The 22,229-nt window shown below is 37.6% G+C and overlaps 1 protein-coding gene across 5 annotated transcripts in view; it reads right to left on the bottom strand.

Annotated features, from left to right (window-relative positions):
- Nucleotides 1-469: 469 nt before the first annotated feature.
- CTDSPL (CTD (carboxy-terminal domain, RNA polymerase II, polypeptide A) small phosphatase-like) overlaps nucleotides 470-22,229 on the bottom strand; it is an 85,647-nt gene continuing 63,887 nt past the window's right edge. For 3 of the 5 annotated variants that reach the window (XM_010561176.1, XM_010561193.1, XM_010561185.1), the window contains 4 exons: nucleotides 17,892-17,948; nucleotides 10,521-10,613; nucleotides 8,693-8,878; nucleotides 6,336-6,775 (listed from right to left, as the gene is read on the bottom strand). In XM_010561176.1, the coding sequence (XP_010559478.1) occupies nucleotides 6,650-6,775; nucleotides 8,693-8,878; nucleotides 10,521-10,613; nucleotides 17,892-17,948 (462 nt within the window). In that variant the 3' untranslated portion in view covers nucleotides 6,336-6,649. Of the gene's footprint in view, nucleotides 1,364-2,376; nucleotides 2,475-6,335; nucleotides 6,776-8,692; nucleotides 8,879-10,520; nucleotides 10,614-17,891; nucleotides 17,949-22,229 lie in introns of those variants that run through there. The other 2 variants (XM_010561158.1, XM_010561168.1) reach the window with 2 other exon arrangements.

Raw genomic sequence — 22,229 nt, forward strand, 5'->3', positions numbered from 1 at the left:
GCCAAATATGCTGCTAGAGGAAGAAGCCCTTGATGCTTAGCAGTCATGGCTTTAATCTTTATTAAAGCCCAGCAAGTCCAAAAAGTTGGGACAGGAATGGAATGAGGAGAACCTTCTGGCCTGATTCTATAAAGTCTTTGCTTTCCTCCCCCAGTATTTCCCCCAAGGAGAATGGCATGCAGAGGGAGAGGGGGAGTTCTGGGGGCAGACCTCAACTATATGCATTATCAGACATGAAGAGGATGAAAAAAATAACACAGATAGTTTATTGTCAAACTGAATCAAAGCATGAAAAAAAAATCCCACAAAGTTACACTGTAAAGAAATTTGGCTTTCACCACAAAAGCTCATTAAAATCCAACAAAGAAAACAACCCATTGTCAAGCCAGTTAACTTCAACAACCCTCAGACTCTTCCGAATGCAACATTTACTGAAAAGCTGGGAATTCAGAGGTGGTGTACATTGCATTGGTATGAACAAAACGATCAACCCTCATTATCTAGAAGAACGGTGGTTCTCAGAGGGGGTGACATGTTTCTGGCTTAACGGTGACTCCTCTGTTCGCCTTCAAGTAGCAACAGCCTTGTCCTAGCTGGAGTCCAGCCCGAGACGATGGCTAAGGCTGACGGGGGCCAGCTGTGTTTCATTTCTTTGTCCAGCATTTTCCTGCAATTTACATCCCAATCAAATGTGTCTACATCACTAAATTAAAAGGCGGTTGCAAAATTAAACGATGCCAGTTGCACAGAGAAGACCGGTGGGACGTACGATTGCAGCACAGGGTCCAGCAAGGTCCAGGGGATACAGCTAAGCTGACACCGCCATCACCTCAAAAATTCAGTTTGCTTCTGATTTAAGCAATGACCAAATCTAACCTTTTTAAAATGCTGTTTGGGAAGGTGTCTAGTTGCAGATGCAGACTTACTTTACTGAATCAAATCGATCTCTATTAAGTCCAAGATGTTAGTGTATGTCCTGTGCTTCAGAAAAGCTGATTAACGAGGCATTAGGCAATTACAGGACAACCTGCTCCTCAGCGCAGCTCCCTTTGAAACAGCACTTGAGAAGCCTTTAAACAAAACATGCCTGGAAGCTTTTCAAGTTTGAGTTTGCCAACCTGTCCAAACCAATATATTACCCAAAGATCATTTATTTTCCAGTAGCTCCAGCAGAACCAACAGAGGAGTCCAGGAGAACTTCGCCTGGTCTCCTGCCAGCAGAGCTGGGTTGGTAGGAAGTCTGGATGGCGAAAGTCGCTTGCCAGGAAAACTGCTGGAGTCTGCAGGATCCCCTGGAGCTGCAGCCCACCTGGAAGAGCCCTTTCCCATCTTGCAGGGAATTCCAGAGCAGTTGGCTTTCCTTCTGAGTCAGAACACAATAAAAAGGGGGAAAAAAAAATATTGGAAGGCATATACGTATAGAGACTATCGTATATTCAGTTTTGCAGACACTTGGTTTCAATCAGTCAGGACAGAACAACAGTATTGTTCTCAACACTGTAAATGAGCTGTTTTATTAATGTGACATACTTGTTTTACTGAGTGAAAGGCATCTTTATCCTAAGTAGCAGCTAAGGAGACTGGTAAAACTAAAAAAAAAACCCCAACAAAAACAACCACCACCAAAAAACAACCTTAAACAAAAAAATCAAAAACCCCAACCTACCAGTACAAATTAAAGGCAGTCTAGGTCATTCCAACTGATCACAGGAATAACTAAAAAATATTTTTAATTGCAACTAACGTGCTATCTTGAGCCAGCTGCTTATTCTAACAGGCCTGAGGTTTTCTGCTCACAAAGCACTAATAATATGTGCCTTTTCCTAGAAAGGAAGGCTCTGCCTAAGTCTTACTATGTCAGATAAAAAGTCCCAAAATAGACTTTCCAACCAAATAAGTGTTTTATTCAGATATTCATTTGGATATGGCAGTGATGTTAAGAACAGCTATTCAAGTAGCTGAAGTAAGCCCTTCAAAAGAAGTCACACAGCTTTGAGACTTGAACAAATTATTGTATGATCTCATCCAAGAGATCTAAATAGCTGGAACATCTGCCAGAGTCACCACCAATTTACTTAGCAGAGTTCATCAGTAGTTCATCAGCTCTGTTTGCACAAGCAGGTGCCAGGGCAGTCAATAAGGAGTCCTATACATGACTTAAAAAGAGGAGATGGGGAGGAGGGTGGAACAGAGAAGGGTGATTTTACTATCTAACACGGAAGTGCATTAGCAGAAGTGAAGTCCCTGTCAAGTTAGGGCAGTGACTATTACTGAAGGAGAAGTGCAGAAATTCTTTTTCCCAGAGAAGTATTACATGCACAAGTAACTATATGGTTAAAATTTTTTATTTGTGACAGTAAAGAAACCATTCAATACCTGATTGACAACACTTCTCTCTCCTGAAAACACTCATATGGTATCTGTAGTGTTTCTCAAGTATCGCTGGATTGTTCATTGCATTAAAGTGTAAACAGCTCCATTATTAGAGAAAAAAAAGAAAAAAGAAAGAAACATTGCCATTGCTTACTCCTCTGTTACGAAGTTCCCAACAGATCTTTAACAAGAAAGAAAGTCAGCTGGATTTTTACAATATAATGTGAAACAGAAAACTGACAGCTGGTTTTGCATAGTTAGCCCAGAGATTTTCAAGCAATTGCCCCACGCAAGTCTCACCTGCCCTGCTCGCCCCACAAAGGCAAAACATCACAGCACCTTGGAAATCAGAGGCACAAACTTGTTTCTGTTTTACAAATAGGGCTGTGCGGTACTGTGTTTTATTAGTTTAAAAAGAATCTGTAAAACATAGGATTATGTGTTTGTAAATTATATAGCTACAGATTTTTTTACACTGAAATTTCAAAAGCTGCAACATCAGTACACACCAGTGTCATTTAGATACTTTATTGTCCCCAACCAGTCTAATCAAAATCATGCTGTGATAAAGTGATTGCATACACTGATAACCAAATCTCTCCAGGTGTTGAGTTTCTTCCATGTATAACTTTGCTGTTTAAAAAAGATTAAAGGGCAAAACAAATAGACAAATTATTCTTCCAAAGCTACCTAAATGAACACAGCAATATTGTACATTTGCTACGATCTTCCATTCAAAACCTGCCACGCTTCCTGGTGGTTAACAAGTATTCTGCGCACAGCCCTAGTTTACAAATGGCAATTTAATCGTAACACTTCAGTTGAATTTCAAGAATCTAAGGCATTCTGCCTTACAGCTTAATTTAAAAATACCTATACAGGCAAAAAACCTTTTTTAACCCGACATAAAAAGGACAACAGAACTTCAGGCCAGGCAGCATTTCTTTAGCTGAACAGAATGACCAATGGGAGAAGACTTTTTAATACTTCTATAATATCCAGAAATAGATTTGAAAACCAGGGTTTATAACAGCCCTGCTGACCAGCATGCATTAACTGCACTTCAAAATATGCAAGAGATTTAGGAAACAAGTATTTTTTCCTATTTTAACTTTTAAAATCTTGTATTTAAAATACAATCAAATACCCGTATTGCAAATTTTACAAACATTCCACTCATTATCTGACTTTATGGACAGAACTATATTGCTTTGTTAAAATCTAGAAACTCTAAATATATAGCGTATGTATATTCACGCAAACTTAACACTTGAAATTTCAAGTACAATGATAGTGTCAAAATAAACAACTACGACAGTTTGATCCCTTTGGCCAAATCTGAATACCCAGGGAAGTCCAAACCTGACTGCAGAGTGCTCCAAGTTTTATTTCAATGGGAATGAGTTAAAAAAATTTTTTTTCATCAGAAGTTATAGAAAATACTCTTAAGATACTAGCAAAGATCAAAAATGTTGCTAAGTTTTTCACCTTTGTATTACCACCAAGTGTCACTTTAGTGCTGTACTAAGTTAAAATATTTTTTCTTTCTTTTTTTAAAATTTGTGGATTTCAGGAGCCAAAATAAACAATACAGAACATGTATGGTTGTACGGAACATCATCAGAACCATTCTTCCAGAAGCTGGTGCAGAAGTTCAGTTGTCCATTATATGCGGATTTTAAAACAATACAAGACACTTTAATAATCAACATTCATTCACAGACTTAAGGCAACTGGTTCATGAAATCGCTGCTTTCATAAATGCAAACTAATGACATGGTTTGTCTCACGTACAACAGGTCACAACCGTTAAATGGCAATGTCTCGGTGGGGTTATTTATTGTCTAATTGAAAGATTGTTTGGTCTAATGCTAGTGAGAAAGTCTTTGAATTTTTTCAGCCATTCCTATCATACCTGCACAATTAACTACAACCTGAATACTTCCCTGCAAACTGTATTTGAAGCCTAGAAGCTACAAACACAGTTGAAAATACTGCTCAGAGAACAACTTTTTGGCAGCTTACAGTTTCATTACTCTGAAGTCAAATACAAAATTAAACAATCTTAAACTGAAAGTAAACGTTAATGGACTAACCAGAATCCATACGTCCTTTTTTTTTCATTTTTTAAACAACATAGGTTGTTTGTTTTTTGTTTTTTTTTTGTTTTTTTTTAAAATTTGACAGTTTTGTCTTTTGTTGTGGCACAGAATTATACAGTACGAAGGTAATGCCAACCAGTAAGAAAACAAAACGGTGATGCCGTACAGACTCATGAGCGTCATGGGACTGCCTCCAACATCCCTCGCTACGAGACAGAGCAAGCAGCTGGAGCACAGCTGCACTGCAAGGGGGCAAGTCATCTTTCAGTTTTATACTGCACCTATGACAATCTACTCACTGCCTGTGTAGGCTGGCCTGCCCTTCTATGAATGAATTTGTTAAGCTGCTTCACCAATGCGTTAGACAAGGATGACAATCCAAGTCCATTACAATTATTTTTTCAAAGTCGTCAAGACTTTTTGAGAAAAACAGAAAAGACAAAGGGGATCTACTATTCAGGATTTAGCACTAGGCTAATTAGAAGCACCAACAACTCCATTTAGTTTTCTCTGATGACAGCCAAACATAGCTGTGATTTTTACGTTTGCAGACTTACGGTGTGGGTAATAATGAAAAGGTGACACTGGAAAGGGGAAAAAACCAACAAATCCTGGGCCTTGTTCTTCAAAGGCTTAAAATATTTAAAAGTTATTTGTTTGAAAGGGCACCTATGACACTACAGAAGATGCTAAGCAGGTTCTCAGATTCAGAGATGAGACTTACTCAACTCCAAAGCCGGAGGACCAATTTTAGTCTAGGCTAGTAACTTCTGCCCTTCCAGCAAGACTCAATAAAGGTCCTAATCTGTACATTACACCCTGGGGAAGAAGAAATACAAATCAGAGATGTGGGAAAAATACTTTTTTCATTTTTATACACCAAAGAAAGGAGAGGGCTTCATCCCAATTGAAGAAAAATAATTAAAAAAAAAATAAAGTCCTTTACAGGTCACCTTTAACTGAGTTCTCTGGTATATCAAGATACCATAGGATTAATACCTAGGGGTGGGCTATGAAGCCTACACTTTATTTATTGCCCAAGTTTGCAGCTTACAGAACATGTTTCATAGCACAGGCACAGTGGCAAAAACAGTATAACAGCCGATGGTCAACTCCATTTGGTGAGTATACAGTAGCAGCAATGAAAAGAAAAAAAGTACTCCAAACAGCTCAATACAGATCCAGCTTACCCAGATGGGTTTTTTAAAGAAAAGAATCTTAAACTAATAAATAGATCTCCTCCCCATTCTCCCAAGATAATGGTTTTCCAAAAAATAAGAGGCATGGCAGTTGTGCGTAAGCAGAGACAATAGAACTTCATCTGTCTAGAATAAAAGGTGCTTTAGATCTATTAGCCACCTTACTTTCTCAATTCCATCATTCTATAATACTCAAACAACTGCAGATATGTTCAAAACTGTGCCCAAAATTGTATCAGTGAAACAACCATGTAATTAACCCAAATCACCCCTCCCACAAACGCTTAAACCTTCTGAGCATGACAAAATGTAATACAACTTAATGTCATTGTGGAGACAAGAACCCAGCATCTTTGTTTCAACTTTTTCCTTTGTTATATATTACAGTGCTCTATAAAATTTTTCCTTTTTCCTTTTAAAGCATTTAGACAATACAAGACTAAAAGATGTCTGGAAATACGTCTTATACAAAAATGAATTTTTATCTTAAAATAACATTCAAAAAGGCACTTCATTCTGTAAGAAAAAATTCAGAGTCAGGTCAACTGCTCTAAGCAGGGGGGTAAAATTGTCTGCATAGTGGGAGGGGAAGAAAGGGAGAGAAATTCAACTGCTGAAATACAAGCTTCTTTTTTGGCATGTTTTAAGAAAAGCTGATCCAGTAAAAGATGTCCATTTATGAAATTCATTAAAAGAGTCCCATTTAAAATAGCTTTTTTTTTTTTTTCTTTTTTTTTTTTTTTTTCTTTTTTCCTTTAAAAAAGTAGTCTGAACACATGACCTTAGGAGTCAGGCTTCTGAAGGCTTAATAGCATCACTCATGATTGTCCTTCGTGTCCAATGTAACAGGAAGATCAAGAGTAGCACTTCTGACAGGGGTGACCTCCCCAAAGCTTACATTTGAAAGAGCTGAAAAAGATGGAGACAGCCTCTAGCAACTGCAATCTAGTAGCAGAAGTCAGTCAAAGTTAAGGGCTACCTGTTGCAGAGTTTATGAAGCATACTGTAAACTTCTTCCTCTTTGCTTAGTCCTTCAAAGAAAGGAATAAGATCTAGCAGCTCTGTGTCTGTCATGTCATCAAACCAGGACTGCACAGGCACCTGAAACAAAGCAACCAACAAATACTAAGACGACTTCATGATGTGAAGAACATGCAAGTTTTGCTTATGTAAATGTCATGTAATACTCACTGCCATCACAGTAAGGCAAATTGCTAGTTGTTAGCATTCAAGCAGAGTACCACGTTCAAGTCCGCATTTTCTATTATGCAACATCAATCCCAAATCCAACTATAAAACATTTGACATGCAGCTGACCTTCTCCTACAGGTAACCTACATGACCAACACTGGGCAGCTCAATTTGCTCTGCCTCCTTGATATTCAGAATGGACTGGAAGAAACATACAGGTTATGAAGATGTACTGACACTTTATTTATGGGCAAGTCTTTTTTTCCCCTCTAAGTATTATCAGTGTGAGTCACTAAACATAGGCATGCAGCAACAACCCTTTCTGGCATGAGGTTGCAGAGCAAATATTTAAACAGTGAGTACAGAACAGTTCTCTGATTAAAATATAAGACCTTGAGAGCAGGTTCAGAAAATAATGCATATAATAACATAATAACACTTCTTAAATATGTGGGCTGGGTTTAGTGAAGGAGTTTTGTGTATCTTCACTATGGAAGTATACTGAGGTCTTTTAAAGACTATCTTGGATCTTGTTACAAGCTCTGGTTTCTGCAGAGACTCGAATATCAGTTAGCTAGCAGCACTTTTCTATACATGATTAAACCACTCTGACAAGGCCTTTAATTTCATCTCCCAAATTTCTACAGCTCATTATTTTCTTGGCACTGAATTCCGAGATACCAAATGATGATCTGGATCAGGTTTTTAATTTTAACCATGAACATAAATTAGAGCTACAGCTCCTGGTTATTATAAATAGCAACTTTAAACCATGTGTGGCACCAACCAGAAAAATGTTTTCACCCAATCAGTTAGACCATTGCAGTATTGAGATGTGAATTTAAAAGCTGAATGCTGCAAGATAAATGGCTCATGTCAAAAAAAACCCCAAAAAACTAAACATGCTATCCTGGAGAGGCAGGACCATGCAAAACAGCGTCCCTAATAAAAATTTCGTACGTTAATTTTAACAGCTCACAAAAAAGGCAGCCTAAAAACATCAAAGAAAACATTGCACAGCCTGATTGTTTAGAAGTCAGTAGATCTAAGGGGAGTTCCAGCTTGCTATCCTGGCAGCTACAAAACGGATGCGAGCACCTGTACTGATTGCAGCAATGGATGGAGCAATTCCATCATAGCTACTGGAGCCAATATGAAACACACAGTGAAAATGCGTATTGCTCCTAATTATTCTCCCTTGAAGTACTGTTGCCTGGCTTTTATCCTTATTCCTAAAACCTGGTGAACTTGTTGACCAACATTTCTAATTGTGAAGTGAGTTATCACAAAAATACTTAAAAGGAGAAGCATAACAACACAATAGGATCTTGATTTTTTTCTTCCCCTTAGCCACGGATACAGAACTCAGATAGTAACCAGTAAAGCATTAATTATCTTGTCTAATAAAATATTTTCATTCACACAATGAAAAAAGATGGAGTACCAAAAACAGTTAAAGTCAACCACCCTTTCTGTAATCACCACTCCAAAGAACAGAAACTGTGCTGGAGGGCAGCTTTGCTTTTAGAGCTAGGTTGGTTATGCAGGTTCTACACCACTCGGTATTTCTCAAAACTGATGGACTTCATGCCAAAAGCTAAAACTGAAAGCAGATGAACGGTCACGACTACGACACGTTGTCGAGATCAGTTTGCCCTAGTCCTTCACCATTTGGCAGTGAATACCCAAACCTACCTGCAGTCTAAGAAAACACAGAAACTAATGCTAGTTAGCGTTCTGAAAGGCTATTTTCTGAAAGAGAAAGTCTGGGCAAGGACCAGAAAAATAAAGTTACACTTGAATACTTTGAATACTAAGAATACTTACTGCATTTTCAGGATGGAAGATGTAAGATGCAGGAGAATTATCTACTATAATAACTTTACTCAGCTCACGTCCCAGTCGACTCAGATCCTTCACATAATTTCCTCGGTGGAAAACACAGGATTCTCTAAAGAGCCTTGCCCTGAACACACCCCAGCGATCCAGTAAGTCAGCTACTGGGTCTGCGTACTTAAAAATACAAGTCAGAAACATGAAGTTAGCAATGTGCAGATAAGGCTACTTCACAGAACTATACAAAGAAGGGACCCAAAATAATTTCAGATAAAATGCCCTTTCTTCATTTTCTTCCCTGCTCCTTGTTAATTAACTTACATGCCTGCAAACCTGAAGTAATTAATAGATAACACAAAAGTAGGATGGTTATCTTTCTATGGAAGGCTAACTTGCACTCTAATGTTTTCTGTGATTTATCAATTACGTTTTATTCTTAGGGCCAACTTATAGTTACCCTAGGAGTTACCTATAAGTTGATGGATCCAGGGATCTCACCTAACATTACCATAAAACCAGCCACTGCTAACAGAAAATCTATATGAAGCCATTTCCACAGCTGATTCATTTCCATGTGCCTCTGAAGATAAACTGCAATAAACGCATGTGAGCTCAATGTAGCTTTTTCAAATGATGCCCTTGGAGTGACTGGGTCAGTAAGAATCTTAAGATTACCAAACTGCATAATTGGGCCATAAAAGATCAGACAAAGATGTTATTAGGAAAAATACCCACATACAATACTGGGAAATTCTTATTTTATATATAAGATGATACTTTAAGTGAGGCACAGCTTAGAATCCAACAATTGATATAAACTGTCCAAGGAAAAGTATCCAAATAAACTAGAACATGAAATAACCACGTACTTGGAAATGGTAGTTGTAATTTATTTTTGCAGGATAGGAGTTACCATTTTCCTATATTTTAAACTGAGAAATGAAACTGATGTTGAAATCAATCATCCTTTGACTATGAAAACCGCTAGACATCTAAGTGCAGTATGAAATTGTTCCATTGTTTAGGATTTTCACAATGTGACTGAACAGAACATGGTAAACAGAGCGCAGGGAAGAATCCTCTGATAAGAGGGCACTAGTGCAGATCAAACAGGGTCCTGTCCCCTTCCACCATCTCTACCCTAGGTTGGAGTAAAAGCTTACTATGCTGGAGTATTATTTAGAAATAATCAGTGTATTTTACAAACAAGACACCACAAATACAGTACATTGAAAGAAGTGAAGAATTTAAGATGTCTACTACTGTAATGTCTACCACAAAACTACCTACGAGGTACTACTGCTACTGGAGACCAGAGGGCACAAAATATTCCTGTTGATGTTTCAAGCTTTACAAAATGTCTAATTTTCTAACTCCAGATTGCAACTGCACCTTGACAGAACAAAAACGTGTTCCCAATTTTCAGATGCAGTAAATTTCTGAATTGCTGGCTGATCATGTTGATAGCGTTAAATACAGTGTATTTTATTTCATGCCCAGCTTTAATATACAGCTTTACTTGCACGCTATTTGTTCTAATTTCTCACTATAACCATGGTAACTTGTAAGCCTTTCATATTGGCATTATGAGCAATGCATGGAGGCTACATTATGAGACAAGCCCATATGTGATGGTGTTACCATGGAAACACTTACCCACACACTAGCAGACAAAGTACACACTGTCAGACAAAGAAGCAGAAAAGAAGGGGAAAAATTAAGATAGTACCAACTGTGGAAATAATTATCCATAGAAAACCCAACCAAAAGTCCACTGACCAGCACTGTAAGGGCTAACGAGATGAAGAGAGGAACAAACCTTGGCTAGACTGGCTGTGAAGAGTACACATTCAAAAAGCTCTCCCATCCTCTGAAGAAACTCATCCACATGTGGTCGTTTCAATACATAAACCTGGAATGATAATGACTATTTAGGTTTAAATGGTATTTAAGGTAACAGGAAAGGGAAAAAAAACAACCCCAAACGCTCCTGTAATCCTAACGCTTGAAGAAATAAAAGTTAACATGGAAACAGTTCAAACGGAATACTGAAGGGAGAAAAAAAGTATACAAGATAAAAGTAGACATCCAATAATGAGAAATTTGAATGCATGGGCTGCCAAGACCCATGCTGATTATGCAATTGCAAATACTGTGCATCATCTGGAGAGATGCTTCTTGAAAAATCTCATTAAAGGCAAAGAGAGACAGTAGGGCTTCTCAAGAAGTGAGGATTCCGATCTCTTGACCGAAATGATTTTGGTGCTGCTGTCTTCAGTCCTGAAGAGCTTCACAGAAGGAATAAATCTGATGAAACCTCTATGATGACAGCAATTGCACAACAGGAAACTGTTTTCTTCCTGTGGCTAATTCTTTCATTTTTTAAATTCCAGGTGCTAAGTACCATATCTTACTATGGATAGTTATCAGTCATCTGGATCTGCAGACAGCTTTCACCAAAAATCTTCATAGCACCATGCAAAATGTCTAGCAAATGCTGCTTTCAAAATCTGGTGGCAAAGTCTACAGCATCTTCTACCGTGACCTTGCATAAAGATGGCAAATACTCAGGATCTCTCTCCTCTTGAGCAGCTTGGTTTCAGCAACGCTATATTGCCTGCTTGCACTGACAACCATACAGGCAAGCTTGGCTGCCTACTGTCAACAACCTGATTAATAGGTATTAGAGCCTCCTTGCCTCTCTTTTCAGAGCGAGGAAGATGATTTCATTCACAGAAAATACCAAGATAAGATAACTGCTGCTCAGAAAGCTTACAAGTAGTTCATAATATACTGTGAAGCTGAAGAGGGGAGTCTGCTTGAAAAATATTTTTCTATCTTGTTTGCACTTAGATTAAAAGTTTGAGAGTAAACACTGGCAGCACTTTATCTTCTTCATTTGGCAAATAATCCTTAATTCTGGTAAAATTCAAGCGGAACAGTCTGGCATGTAACTGAATTCAGGAAGAACTGCAAGACTGATGCAATTTCAGGAATTTCTTTGATATATAGAACTAGATTAACTGTATGTATTTTTCTAAATTCATATTAATAAGGAAGTAAAAAAACATAAGGCACCCAGAAAAAAAGCCTGAAGGAGAAAAATACGGAAATGGCAGCTTGAACTGAAGTGTAACAATTAAAGCCTTTAGGAAAAGAAAAAAAAAAAGTTGTATAATAGGGACTTGAAATTGAAAACCTAAATCTGAAAGCAAAGTTTTATTAAAAACATGTATGATGGAGCTGTACCTTAATGACCAAAGCAGAAATGTTAATTACTTTTCCACTTCAGCTCATAGCATGAATACATGATCTGCTTTAAGTTATTTCTATGAAGTTTAACTAAACTACCTCTGGCCCCTCAAATTCAAGCAATACATTCAAACTTTGATACAGATAACAATTTGTAACCCAGATTTTTTATTTTTTTTAAACAACCACAGCAGCACTTAACCAATCAATTAAATAAATGTGACAATTTATGAATTAAAGACAGTTCATAGATGTACTTCAACACCACTGTTTCCACAAAACTACAGCAAAGTTTCCCGTATTACACTAGGCATAAACCAAGTAATTTCCTCTCCTACAAAAATGCAGTTTAGTTTTTCACTTAAATCTTACTACATGAAGTTGTTCTGTAGTATTTCCTTTCCAAATTATATCTTCAAATTTTTAAAGACACAGGTCAAAAGACAGTTGCAGTCCCTCTGCGTCTGGGTATGCAGAAAGAGACTATCCCACTTGCCAGTTATAAGAGGAAAGATAGCAGGATGCGAGTTACTCCTTAACTCTACAGTTCATAAGAAGTTTTTAATTCTTTAGCCTTAAATTATAATCCTACACTTATTTTTGAGGGCACAAAAGGGACGCCCCAAAGTCTTAAATTCATTCTTAGATAATTAGTGATGGAATCTAGTATTAGTTTCCCGTTTAAAACCTAGTGTTTTCAGCCACAGCAAAGGAAGTCTCCTCTTCACTCTCAATCCCTATCTACGCCTGTGTCGGTCAAGTATTTCCACTTGGAATGTAATTACAAACTCCAAGCCAAGGATATGAACTTTGCTGCTTGCAACATAACCCACCTCCTCCATAAAGAGAGCATACAGTAAATCAACCCAGTAGCTACAGACTGAGTGCTGCTTAACCACAGGCTTGCGGACAGGAGTGGGCTTATAAAAGCAAGTATTTGCAATATGTGCTCTTTTGGCAATTCGTAGGTCTCCTAATACTGCAACTAGTCAGTATTAGCTATAAGTACACAGTGTTTTAAGTTGTATTGTCTCCCTTCTGCAGTTTAGATCTCCTGATCCACCACAGAGCACCCTCAACCTCCTCTACTTGAGTTGCTCTTGCTGTTTTACCTGAAATCTTACCTATTGGGCTCTGGCCAACAGATTTGCTTCTCACGTTAAATGCCTTCTTAATAATAAATGTGATCTCTTAGGATGAGGTCTCACCATATTTTCCCCTTAATTCTCCCCCTCTCTAAAAAGCCCAAACTCCTTCACCTGTTTTTGTGGGTGGTGGTTTTTTTTCTTTTTTTTAAACAACACTTTTTTTTGGAGAACAACAGATCTTAATACACTGGATGGTAATTCTCCTTAAGTTTTTTTGAGAAGTCCTACTTAGATCCTGGAAGCAACTGCAAGTGCACTGGTATCCTGGGCTACAAAATCTCTTTGGTTTACTTCACATAAAAAGCTTTCTTCAGCTGACAGTGCAGCTCTTTTCTCCTCTTCCTCCTCATTTGGAATTTTTTCCCCTTTACTTTGTTAGCGGCTGGACTTGAATCTCAATGCTGCATGGTTATTTGTGGCTTGGCTTTTTCCTCTGTTGCCTGATGTCTTCAGTTTAAGTCTCTAGACTGACTGGCTCCTGGCATTTTTCTGAGATTTATATACAGTCTTCAGGGCATTAGAAAAAAACCCAAACCCTCCAGTTTTTCTTTACTGAATGCTTGCTAATTTCTTACTTATCACAGTAAGATTTTAGAGCAATACAGTCTTTTTTTTAAAAAAATGAACCCTACTTTTAAAACGCTATGGCACAAATCAGGCACTAGACATGTTTTCACAGGATTCTGTACTTAGAGCTGCTAATGGCAGAACCCAAGTAATTATCTTTAATTGTTTTCAAGCATTTGGTATTTCCACACACATTTTCTATACCTCAAAGCAGTCTTAACCTAAAAAGACTCAGTATTTGTAAACCAAAAGAGAAACCCAGCTCAATTTTAATCAATTAAATAGGACACAAAAAATTGCCTTTCAAAATCAGCTTTACAATAATGAAATCTTCAAGGAATGACAAATAAATCTGCCCATGACAACTCAAGCTCCTGTAATCTCCTGTTTTGTGGACTGGGTGCATCTTCTTAACAGCGAGCAGAAAATAACACGTGTCCTCGAGCCTCCGTCTTTCTGGTTCACACAGTTGTGGTTGCCTCCCAGTGCAAGTAACCAAGAATAGGCCAGCTAGAATGGATACAGCCTATCCTGGATTACTTGAACCAGGCCACAGCCTTCTGTAAGAAAATCAATGAATTTTGTCCTTTATAGCAAGGAACTTTATTACTCGAACAGTGTTCTCCCCCACCAATAACAATCATTTTGTACACTGCATTCAAAGTATACATGAAAAACATTTCTTTAGCTTTCAACAACTAAAAATAAGCATTGTTCATTGAATTAAAAAAACCCCACAAAACAAAACACTTAAAACCCCCTGGTTTTACTCACTTAAGCAAATCACATTCAAGAATGAAATTCCAAGTAACACCAAATCAAACTTCCTGGCAGCCGCCTTTACTCTTTGACACCGACAGCAATGCACAAAAGGCACTGCGAGTCAATTTGGATAAAAGACAAAGGACCACCACACTCTAAAAATCTTCACTTATAGAGGATTAAAGCTATATTTAACACATCGTTTCCAATCCGGGGGTTGCGATTGCTCTGCACTTGTTAAATGGGAAGCACACTCCAAAACAGTGGACATGTTCTTGCAGAAGTTACGTCAAGGGTACCGAACAGGTTGAACATCTTTCTCCAGCCACTACTTTCACCCTCAAAAAGCTTCCTCTAAAAAGCCCTCTCAGTTGCAACACATTTCGCTGGACTTCCTACAGTTTCTCACTTATAATTTGGTAGAGTAGGGGACCAGCTCTGATTTCCTTTTATTCAGAGAATGAGAGCGAAATGAGAGAACTGGCCAGAAGAGTGTCAGCTTGCATCAGAACTGCCCTTTTGTATCTGTGCCATCATTTCCAACACAAAGCGTGGGATTCATCTCCTGTAACTTTAGCTGCCCTGTAGACAGGCACAGTCTCTGCAGGCATTGAAAGACCCATAACAGAAAGAAAGAGAGGTACCTGCACACATGAGTTATTTCCTTGTAAAATAAAATGACGAATCCTTTCTAAAGACAAGGTAAATTAAGCTAGAGAAAGAAAGATGGGAGAGGGTCAAGGGATGTTCAGAAAAAGCTATTTTTTAATCTAAGGAAGCTGGTTTATCCAAGCACCCTTTCAGATGATGATTTGAATTGTCCTCCCTATAGAAGAACAAGAGTCTTTCTGACCTTTGGATTATAAATGACATAAGGGAAAATGCAAATTCCCAAACTAGAGACAGCCTGTTTTGAATACCTCTGTTGCACAACAAAAAAAATCACAACATTTACCATGAACAAAACTTGTTAGATAAGTCAGTTTTCAAACATGCAGAAATTGAATTTGCCACAATTTGTATTTTTGGTACATAAGATCTGAAGTATCTTGTATAATTTCAAATTTCCTTCTGAAGGGGCACTTCTGAAATGGCGGTCTTCATTTGTTTTCCATGGGGCTCTAAGGCACAGCTCAAGTACAAGAAGAACTTGAACAGACAATCTCCTGCTTGATAAGATATCATGCTTACTGGTAAAGCAGGTAGGGATACGCACTACAGACAGTATGGTTCCACAACATTTCACATATCCTGTGATATTTTAAACAGGTGGAAGTATTTCCCAATGCCAATGATTAATCTTTGAGTATATAAACTGCTTAAGAAAATGGACAAACATTATACAGATGACAAATTTTGACAGATAACAAAAATTGTTGTTATTGGTTTGTTTATGCTCTAAGTGAATAAAAAATTACAGGTGTGAAGTGGGAACTGGTTGTCAAAGCTCTACAGTCTGTGTTAATGCACATCGGACTAAGCCAGAACATCCACTTTCGTCCTTAAGATTATCACAGTTTACAAATAAATAAATAAATATTGCTGGATGACAGTACATTACTTTGCCTGCAGAGGTATTACAAACACAGGAATCCAAGACTTTGCCTATTCTGCATACCATATAAATTACCTTTATTTCAAGGATCACAAATTCCTTACAATTAACTTCATTTCTACCATGCAGATGGGACTGAGATATTTACCTATTGTAGAGATTAAGAACTTGAAATACAAAGGGATTAAGCAATTTCCTTGAAAATTATTGAGGAAGTCTCCAGCAAACCACAGAGACTAACTTCATTTGACCTTCTCTGTCAAAAGCATCCTTCCTCCTGTTCATGTTTAGGGTATGGGCAAATCCACTCCCTTTGACCAGTTAGGTTTGGTTTTCTTTTTCCCATATGCAGTCACCTTGAGTGCCTAACTGCATTACGTTTGGTGAAGAATCTGAAAGTTTGCAGCAGGGGACGGAAAAGCAACAGGCTTTGAAGTGCTTCAGTGTAAAGCCCAGTCTTTTATTGGGTTTTGTTTCAAAATGTAAATATATAATCTTGACAAGCTAAGCGATCACAATCCTAAGCCACTCAAAATTGTTAGGTAACCTATTTTATTCCTTTTCAAAAGCATTCTAGAAAGTTTTACGAGAGAAAATGTCTACGTTACAGCAACAAACACAACTAAAGCTCACATCAAATGAGGACCAAAAATACCACAATACAAACCTCCCAAAGTATCACTTATGTGATGAGCATTCAGCTCTGGTGAACATTACAGGTTTAAATACCCTAGATATTGAATTTTTCTACATAAAACAGGCACAGTATAAAAACTGTCAAAGCCACTATCACTTTAAAACACATTTAAGTCCATTGACTTATATTTAGTAATTATTTTAAGAGTAACAAGTACATGGATGGTTTTCATAACAGGAAATCTAACAGAACTATGAACTAACTTTATGATCTATCAATTGTTCCAAGATCAAAATATGAAAGTGTTTGTCTAAGTAAAAATAATCCATATAAAACATTTCAAAAATTGAAGTATTTAAAATCTCCATTAAATCATATCCAGGGAAGATTTGCAACTCAATAACTGCACTGTCTTTAACCTACAACATGCAAGAGAAGATGTTTCAAACAATTTGCAAGATTCATATATCAGAAAGGCTCAACTTCACATTAACCAGTATAACCTGTCTCCAGCAAGAGCTTTAATGTCTGTCTGAACAGGAAAATTTACGGCACTGTAATTTATTTCATTCGATGTTTTCAGAAATGACTACTGATTAAAGACACCAAGCTAAGATACATGAAGGGGACTGATTTTCAAATTATGGGTATTTTGCATTTACTGAAAACCATTTCACAGCGTCTTAACTGAAGTTCTTAAAGAATAAGACATAAATTAGTCTCCTTGCAATTTTGTCCAGACCTTTTGAAGATGCTGAAGTGTATTAAAAAGTCCTACCAGAGGAACTTAAACTACTTGCAGGAAGAAAAGGGGACAGAACTTAAACACAGATTGTCACAAACCCTGAAGAAATGTTCTTCCTTAATACTTTTATAAAGCTTTGTCCATACAAACTACCAACAGACATTAAAGCCAACTTATGTCTTGTTTGTCTGTGGAGGGAATAAGAAATGCAGTATTCAAGTAGTTTTTTCTGGGCCTAGGAATGTTTGAAAACATTTTAAAATTGACAGAGTCAAGTACTGAAGTCCTGAGAGAGATATTCTGGAGAACTGAAAAAGTTAAAATTGAGACTTAGTAGTTAGAAACTACATACCTGATCAAACAGGGATGCCTGTCTGGATGATATATTCCAGAGTACACAGCTTTTGTATTTTGCAAAAGGACAAGTTATTGAATGGAAAGCAGCAAATAGACAAAGATAACACTCTGGGACACTGAGGACAATTCCACTACTAGAACAACGCTAAAGGAACAACAGTACTTACCTGATGTATGGTTCCATCAATTTCAACAGGAACGATGAAATCAGCATTGCTAATTGGCTAGAAAGAATGACAAGGATATAAATCAACATTAAAAATATGATTATTAGAGGAAATATTTCAGAGGCATAAAAGAGAAGAGTATTTACTTCTCAGGAACAAGTTAATAAGCATTATTGACTATACAGATCCACTCTGTGTATGCACCCTTTACACATGCAAGTCAGAAGCCTTACACAGCTCTATTCACCAGATACTGCACCTCCCTCTTCTCTTATGTTTTTAAGCTTCATACAATGTAGTAGGCTTTACTGCTTGAATAACCCTCACTACCACTGAGTGTGTTTACCAGGGAAAATATCTATTTGGGTAACGCTTTCATCAAGTCTGTGTGGATGATGACAAAGAAATTCAGCTATGTGCTTCACATGTTCTACTCTGGGTCATCAATTAGTAATTAATGAAAAATAAAGACAGTGGTAAAAGTAATACCTAAGATTTATATTTGAATCAGGAGCTGTAACAAGCTGCAACAAGACTTAAGTTGTATAGTTAAATGATCCACAAGAGGTGATACCTTAAGATCATGCTATGCCAATCAAATTCATCATGTAAAACTGCATTTAAATTCAAAAGGGAAGAGCAGGCATATTCTGTCCAAGTCCTTGAATCCATTTTTCTAGTCTGCTGAATAAAACTTATTTCTTAGGACTTACTGTAAAAAACTGTTGGTCAAGTAAAATTACTTTGGAAAGCAGGAAAGTGTCCCTGTGACAGCTTAAGAGTACATAGTCTAATCTTGGCTAGGCAGTAGTGGTCGTTGGGGAACATGCTGCTAACAGTGTTTACTAGTTCAAACGGACATCAAACTTGGCAGAATCCTTTGGCACAGCTCATGCACTACGTCCGTGATAAAAAAAAAAAAAAAAAAAAAAAAAAACAAAAAAAAATGCCTGGCTGAAGTTTGTAACTCATTCCATTATCTGCAGCTTGGAAATGGCTGAGACACAGAGCTGCCAAATACAGTTTTAACACAACTGATTAACAGACAGCATGCTTCATGGATAACAGCCTAAAACAAAGGCTGGGAGTAGTCTGGCTGGTAACTGGTATGGCATTACTAAGCTAAGGCTGGAAAACATCTTCACTCAGCTCTACCAGACTTGTACAGACTTTCCCCATCTGGTTTTCTGGATCAGCCAATAGACTGATCTCAAGTACCACCAAGGAGGTGCCCCTGAAGAATCTGCGAGACTAGAAACAGTCTTCAAACCCATTTGGGGGGGGCAAGGCGTTGCCAAGAAAGCAGAGAAGCAGTCTAGGTAGAGACTGAGAAGCGGATCACAAACTGGTGAGCCTAAACAGGTGCTCTGTGAAAAATGGTAGGAGAAAAGAATCCTGCAGTATTAACTTGATAGCATCACTTCGATCCCATTCCCTGGAAAAATGAGATTCTAATTCCACTGTCAAATGACCATAAGAATTTATATGGAGGGCAACACCCTCTCTCTGTAGCAAAGTTAATACAGAAGATGGTTTGATCCGACATCGGCAAGTGCTGTGTCAGAGGGCAAATGAGAAGCTACACTGACTCTGTCCTGACCAACCAGTACTGACAACCAAACCTCCAGAGCAGCTGATGCTGGAAAACATCCTGTTGATGACCACTGTGCTAGTCTGAGCTAAAGAATTCCTCAAATACCTGCAGATACAATCTAGATTTTTTTTTTTAGCCGACATCCAGCAATTTACAAGATATATCCTCCTTTCTGCTCCTGAAAAAGACAGAGGGGAGGGTCCCACCTGTTACCTGCATGAAGCCCCTCAGACAGAGAAGATACTCTGCAGCATCTCTAATAGCCACAGAACAGGTACACAAAAACGTTCTGAAGCTTCACCTTAAAAGAATCCCAAATGAACTGTCAGTAAGACTCAGCCATTAGTTTTCAAGCGGGTGCCAGCTCCCTGCATTCTTTGAAGAGACTTGCACGCACTTGAAGAATTTATATATGCATGACTCCCTTAAGCAAGATAAATAGTCTGTACCAGCAGAAAAAGAACAGGTCATTTCAAGCTGCTAAGGTTTTGAAGCCCACTGATAAAACTACGGCTACTACTAAACTTTCTCAACAGGAGCAACACCAACCAGATGTCAGAGAAAACCACATTTTGTTTAGACAACTTCATTTTTGCTAACAAATAAAGCTCACCATTTGTGACTTTGTAACACTAACCAAACTACTCTAAACTACATAAACCACTTATACTTTAGGTACTACGTAGCTTTCTTGTTGGCACAAGTGATAAGGAAGAGAGCACGGACTGGGGTTCTGTGCTTCATCATGATGGGAAGACAGGAGAGAAGTCTGCAGCAATTTGCTGGATACAGGTTTCTAGGGTTGCACAGGTGAAACACGTACGTGCCTCGAGTGGGAACCACAGAGACAGAGCGTGAAAGAAGACAATGTATTTCCACTGAAAATCTTTACTTCAGTTAGAACTGCTACTATTTAATAAAAAGCTTCAGAGTTTTAAATGTTCTAGAAGTGTTTCACAGCCAGTTTTGAATATGACTACATTCTAGACTTGCATGTGGTTTAATTCATTTTATACAAAACCATGTTTACATCTCCTTGATTTAATAATTTAGGATTTTTGCTTCTATTATTGTTTTATGATGGGAATGATAACTATAATGTCTATCTGTTCCTTTTTTACTCTTGCCAAAGCACCCCAAATTTTATTCCTTTAATATGCACTTAACATGAAAGACTAGTACCTCCTTAAAGCTTCACAAATATGCAGGGGCATAAAAAGACAAGAATTACCCTCCTTCAGATGTTGCTGCTTTCATAAAAGAGCACTTTAAATACTTTGCCTTTCTGGTTGTGTTAAAAAAAATTATCTGCATTTGAAATATGAAGCCTATTTCATAACAGAATTATGAATTCTAAAGTATCATGTGTTTTAAATAAAGCCTTTTGTACTAAAAATCACAAATTTATGTATGCTTTTACAGCTTTTAAGTGGGGACCTGCCTGGGCAGAGCAGACATGTTTTAGTGAAAAAAACCCCCAAACAACCAAACCCCCAAAAACCCCAACTAAAAGAAACTGCAGAAGTAACTTGATTATTCAGGCAGAGAAGCGCATAGAGGTGTTAAACCCCCTGCTCTTATGGAAATCCATTGTTATTTTTGATGACCACAACGCGTTTACTTCAGCTGAAGTATTTCCCTTTGTGAAACAAAATCCAAACAGTACCACTGGACAGTGCCAGCCACTGAACAACTAAAGCCATTTCCTCCAACATTTGGTTTTCTCTTACCACATCACAGGGCTTCACATTAAGATAATGCCATCATAGCCATAAGACTCTAATACTGCAGAAACTCCAACATTTTCCTAACACTATTTACTTCACACAAAAAAGGACCAGTTTTCTTTTCCTATCAGAAAACATTATTCACTGTTCATATTAAGTAGAATAGTCTTTTGATTTTTCCTAAATATCTGTTTAACATCATTTAAATACCCATTAAATATCATCTGAATAAATGGGATAATTAAAATGAGCCCACTAAGAAAGCACTCTGCAATAAAGGCAAACCTCAGTCCTACAAGAAAGGATTTATACTATGTCAACCATTAAACTTGTATTTCTTTAAAATAGTTTAAAAAAACCCAAACCAAACAGCTAAATTGAATCTCATTTTGTTTCAAAAACCAGACAAATCACAGTACAAAGTTACCCACAGCATTCAGAAAGCAAACTTTCATTTTTACATTTTAGGTAACACTAAGCCTAATACTTCATTATTTTTATGTAAACGTAGACTTTTAAATTCAGCTTTCCCTTCCTATTTTTGACTCTCATTTAATTAGGAAGGTATGGTCCCTCCTGTCCCAATCCAGCTGTGTTTCTAATCTCCCTGAAAAATTCTCAAGCACAAGTTCAGCCTGGGTATAGAAGACAAGGATCTGGCACTGAGGTTAAGAGGTTCCTGTATGCCACCACAAATTGTTATATACCATTAGGCACAATAAAGACAGAGAAGAATCTCAGTTTCAGTTTGAGGCACAGGAATATTTGTTCTAGTATCTCCATATAAGGTCTTCTTTAAGTCAACAAAGACAGGCTGTTGCCAAATTCTAACCACAACATGAATTACGGTTTGCATATTTAAATGCTGGCAGCTAAATATTGCAGGATTAAAATGTTGAGTTTATGCTAGCAGTGAAAAATGGAGTGCAACCAAAACTAGAAGACTATAAAGTTGATGGTAACTCTAGTTTGCTACTAGTAAGGAAACTTACTATTGATTCTTATAAATTCTCCAAT

The sequence above is a fragment of the Haliaeetus leucocephalus genome, unplaced genomic scaffold (genome assembly GCF_000737465.1).
Source record: "Haliaeetus leucocephalus isolate CR32 unplaced genomic scaffold, Haliaeetus_leucocephalus-4.0 Scaffold0, whole genome shotgun sequence".
In the NCBI taxonomy this organism is placed as follows: domain Eukaryota; kingdom Metazoa; phylum Chordata; class Aves; order Accipitriformes; family Accipitridae; genus Haliaeetus; species Haliaeetus leucocephalus.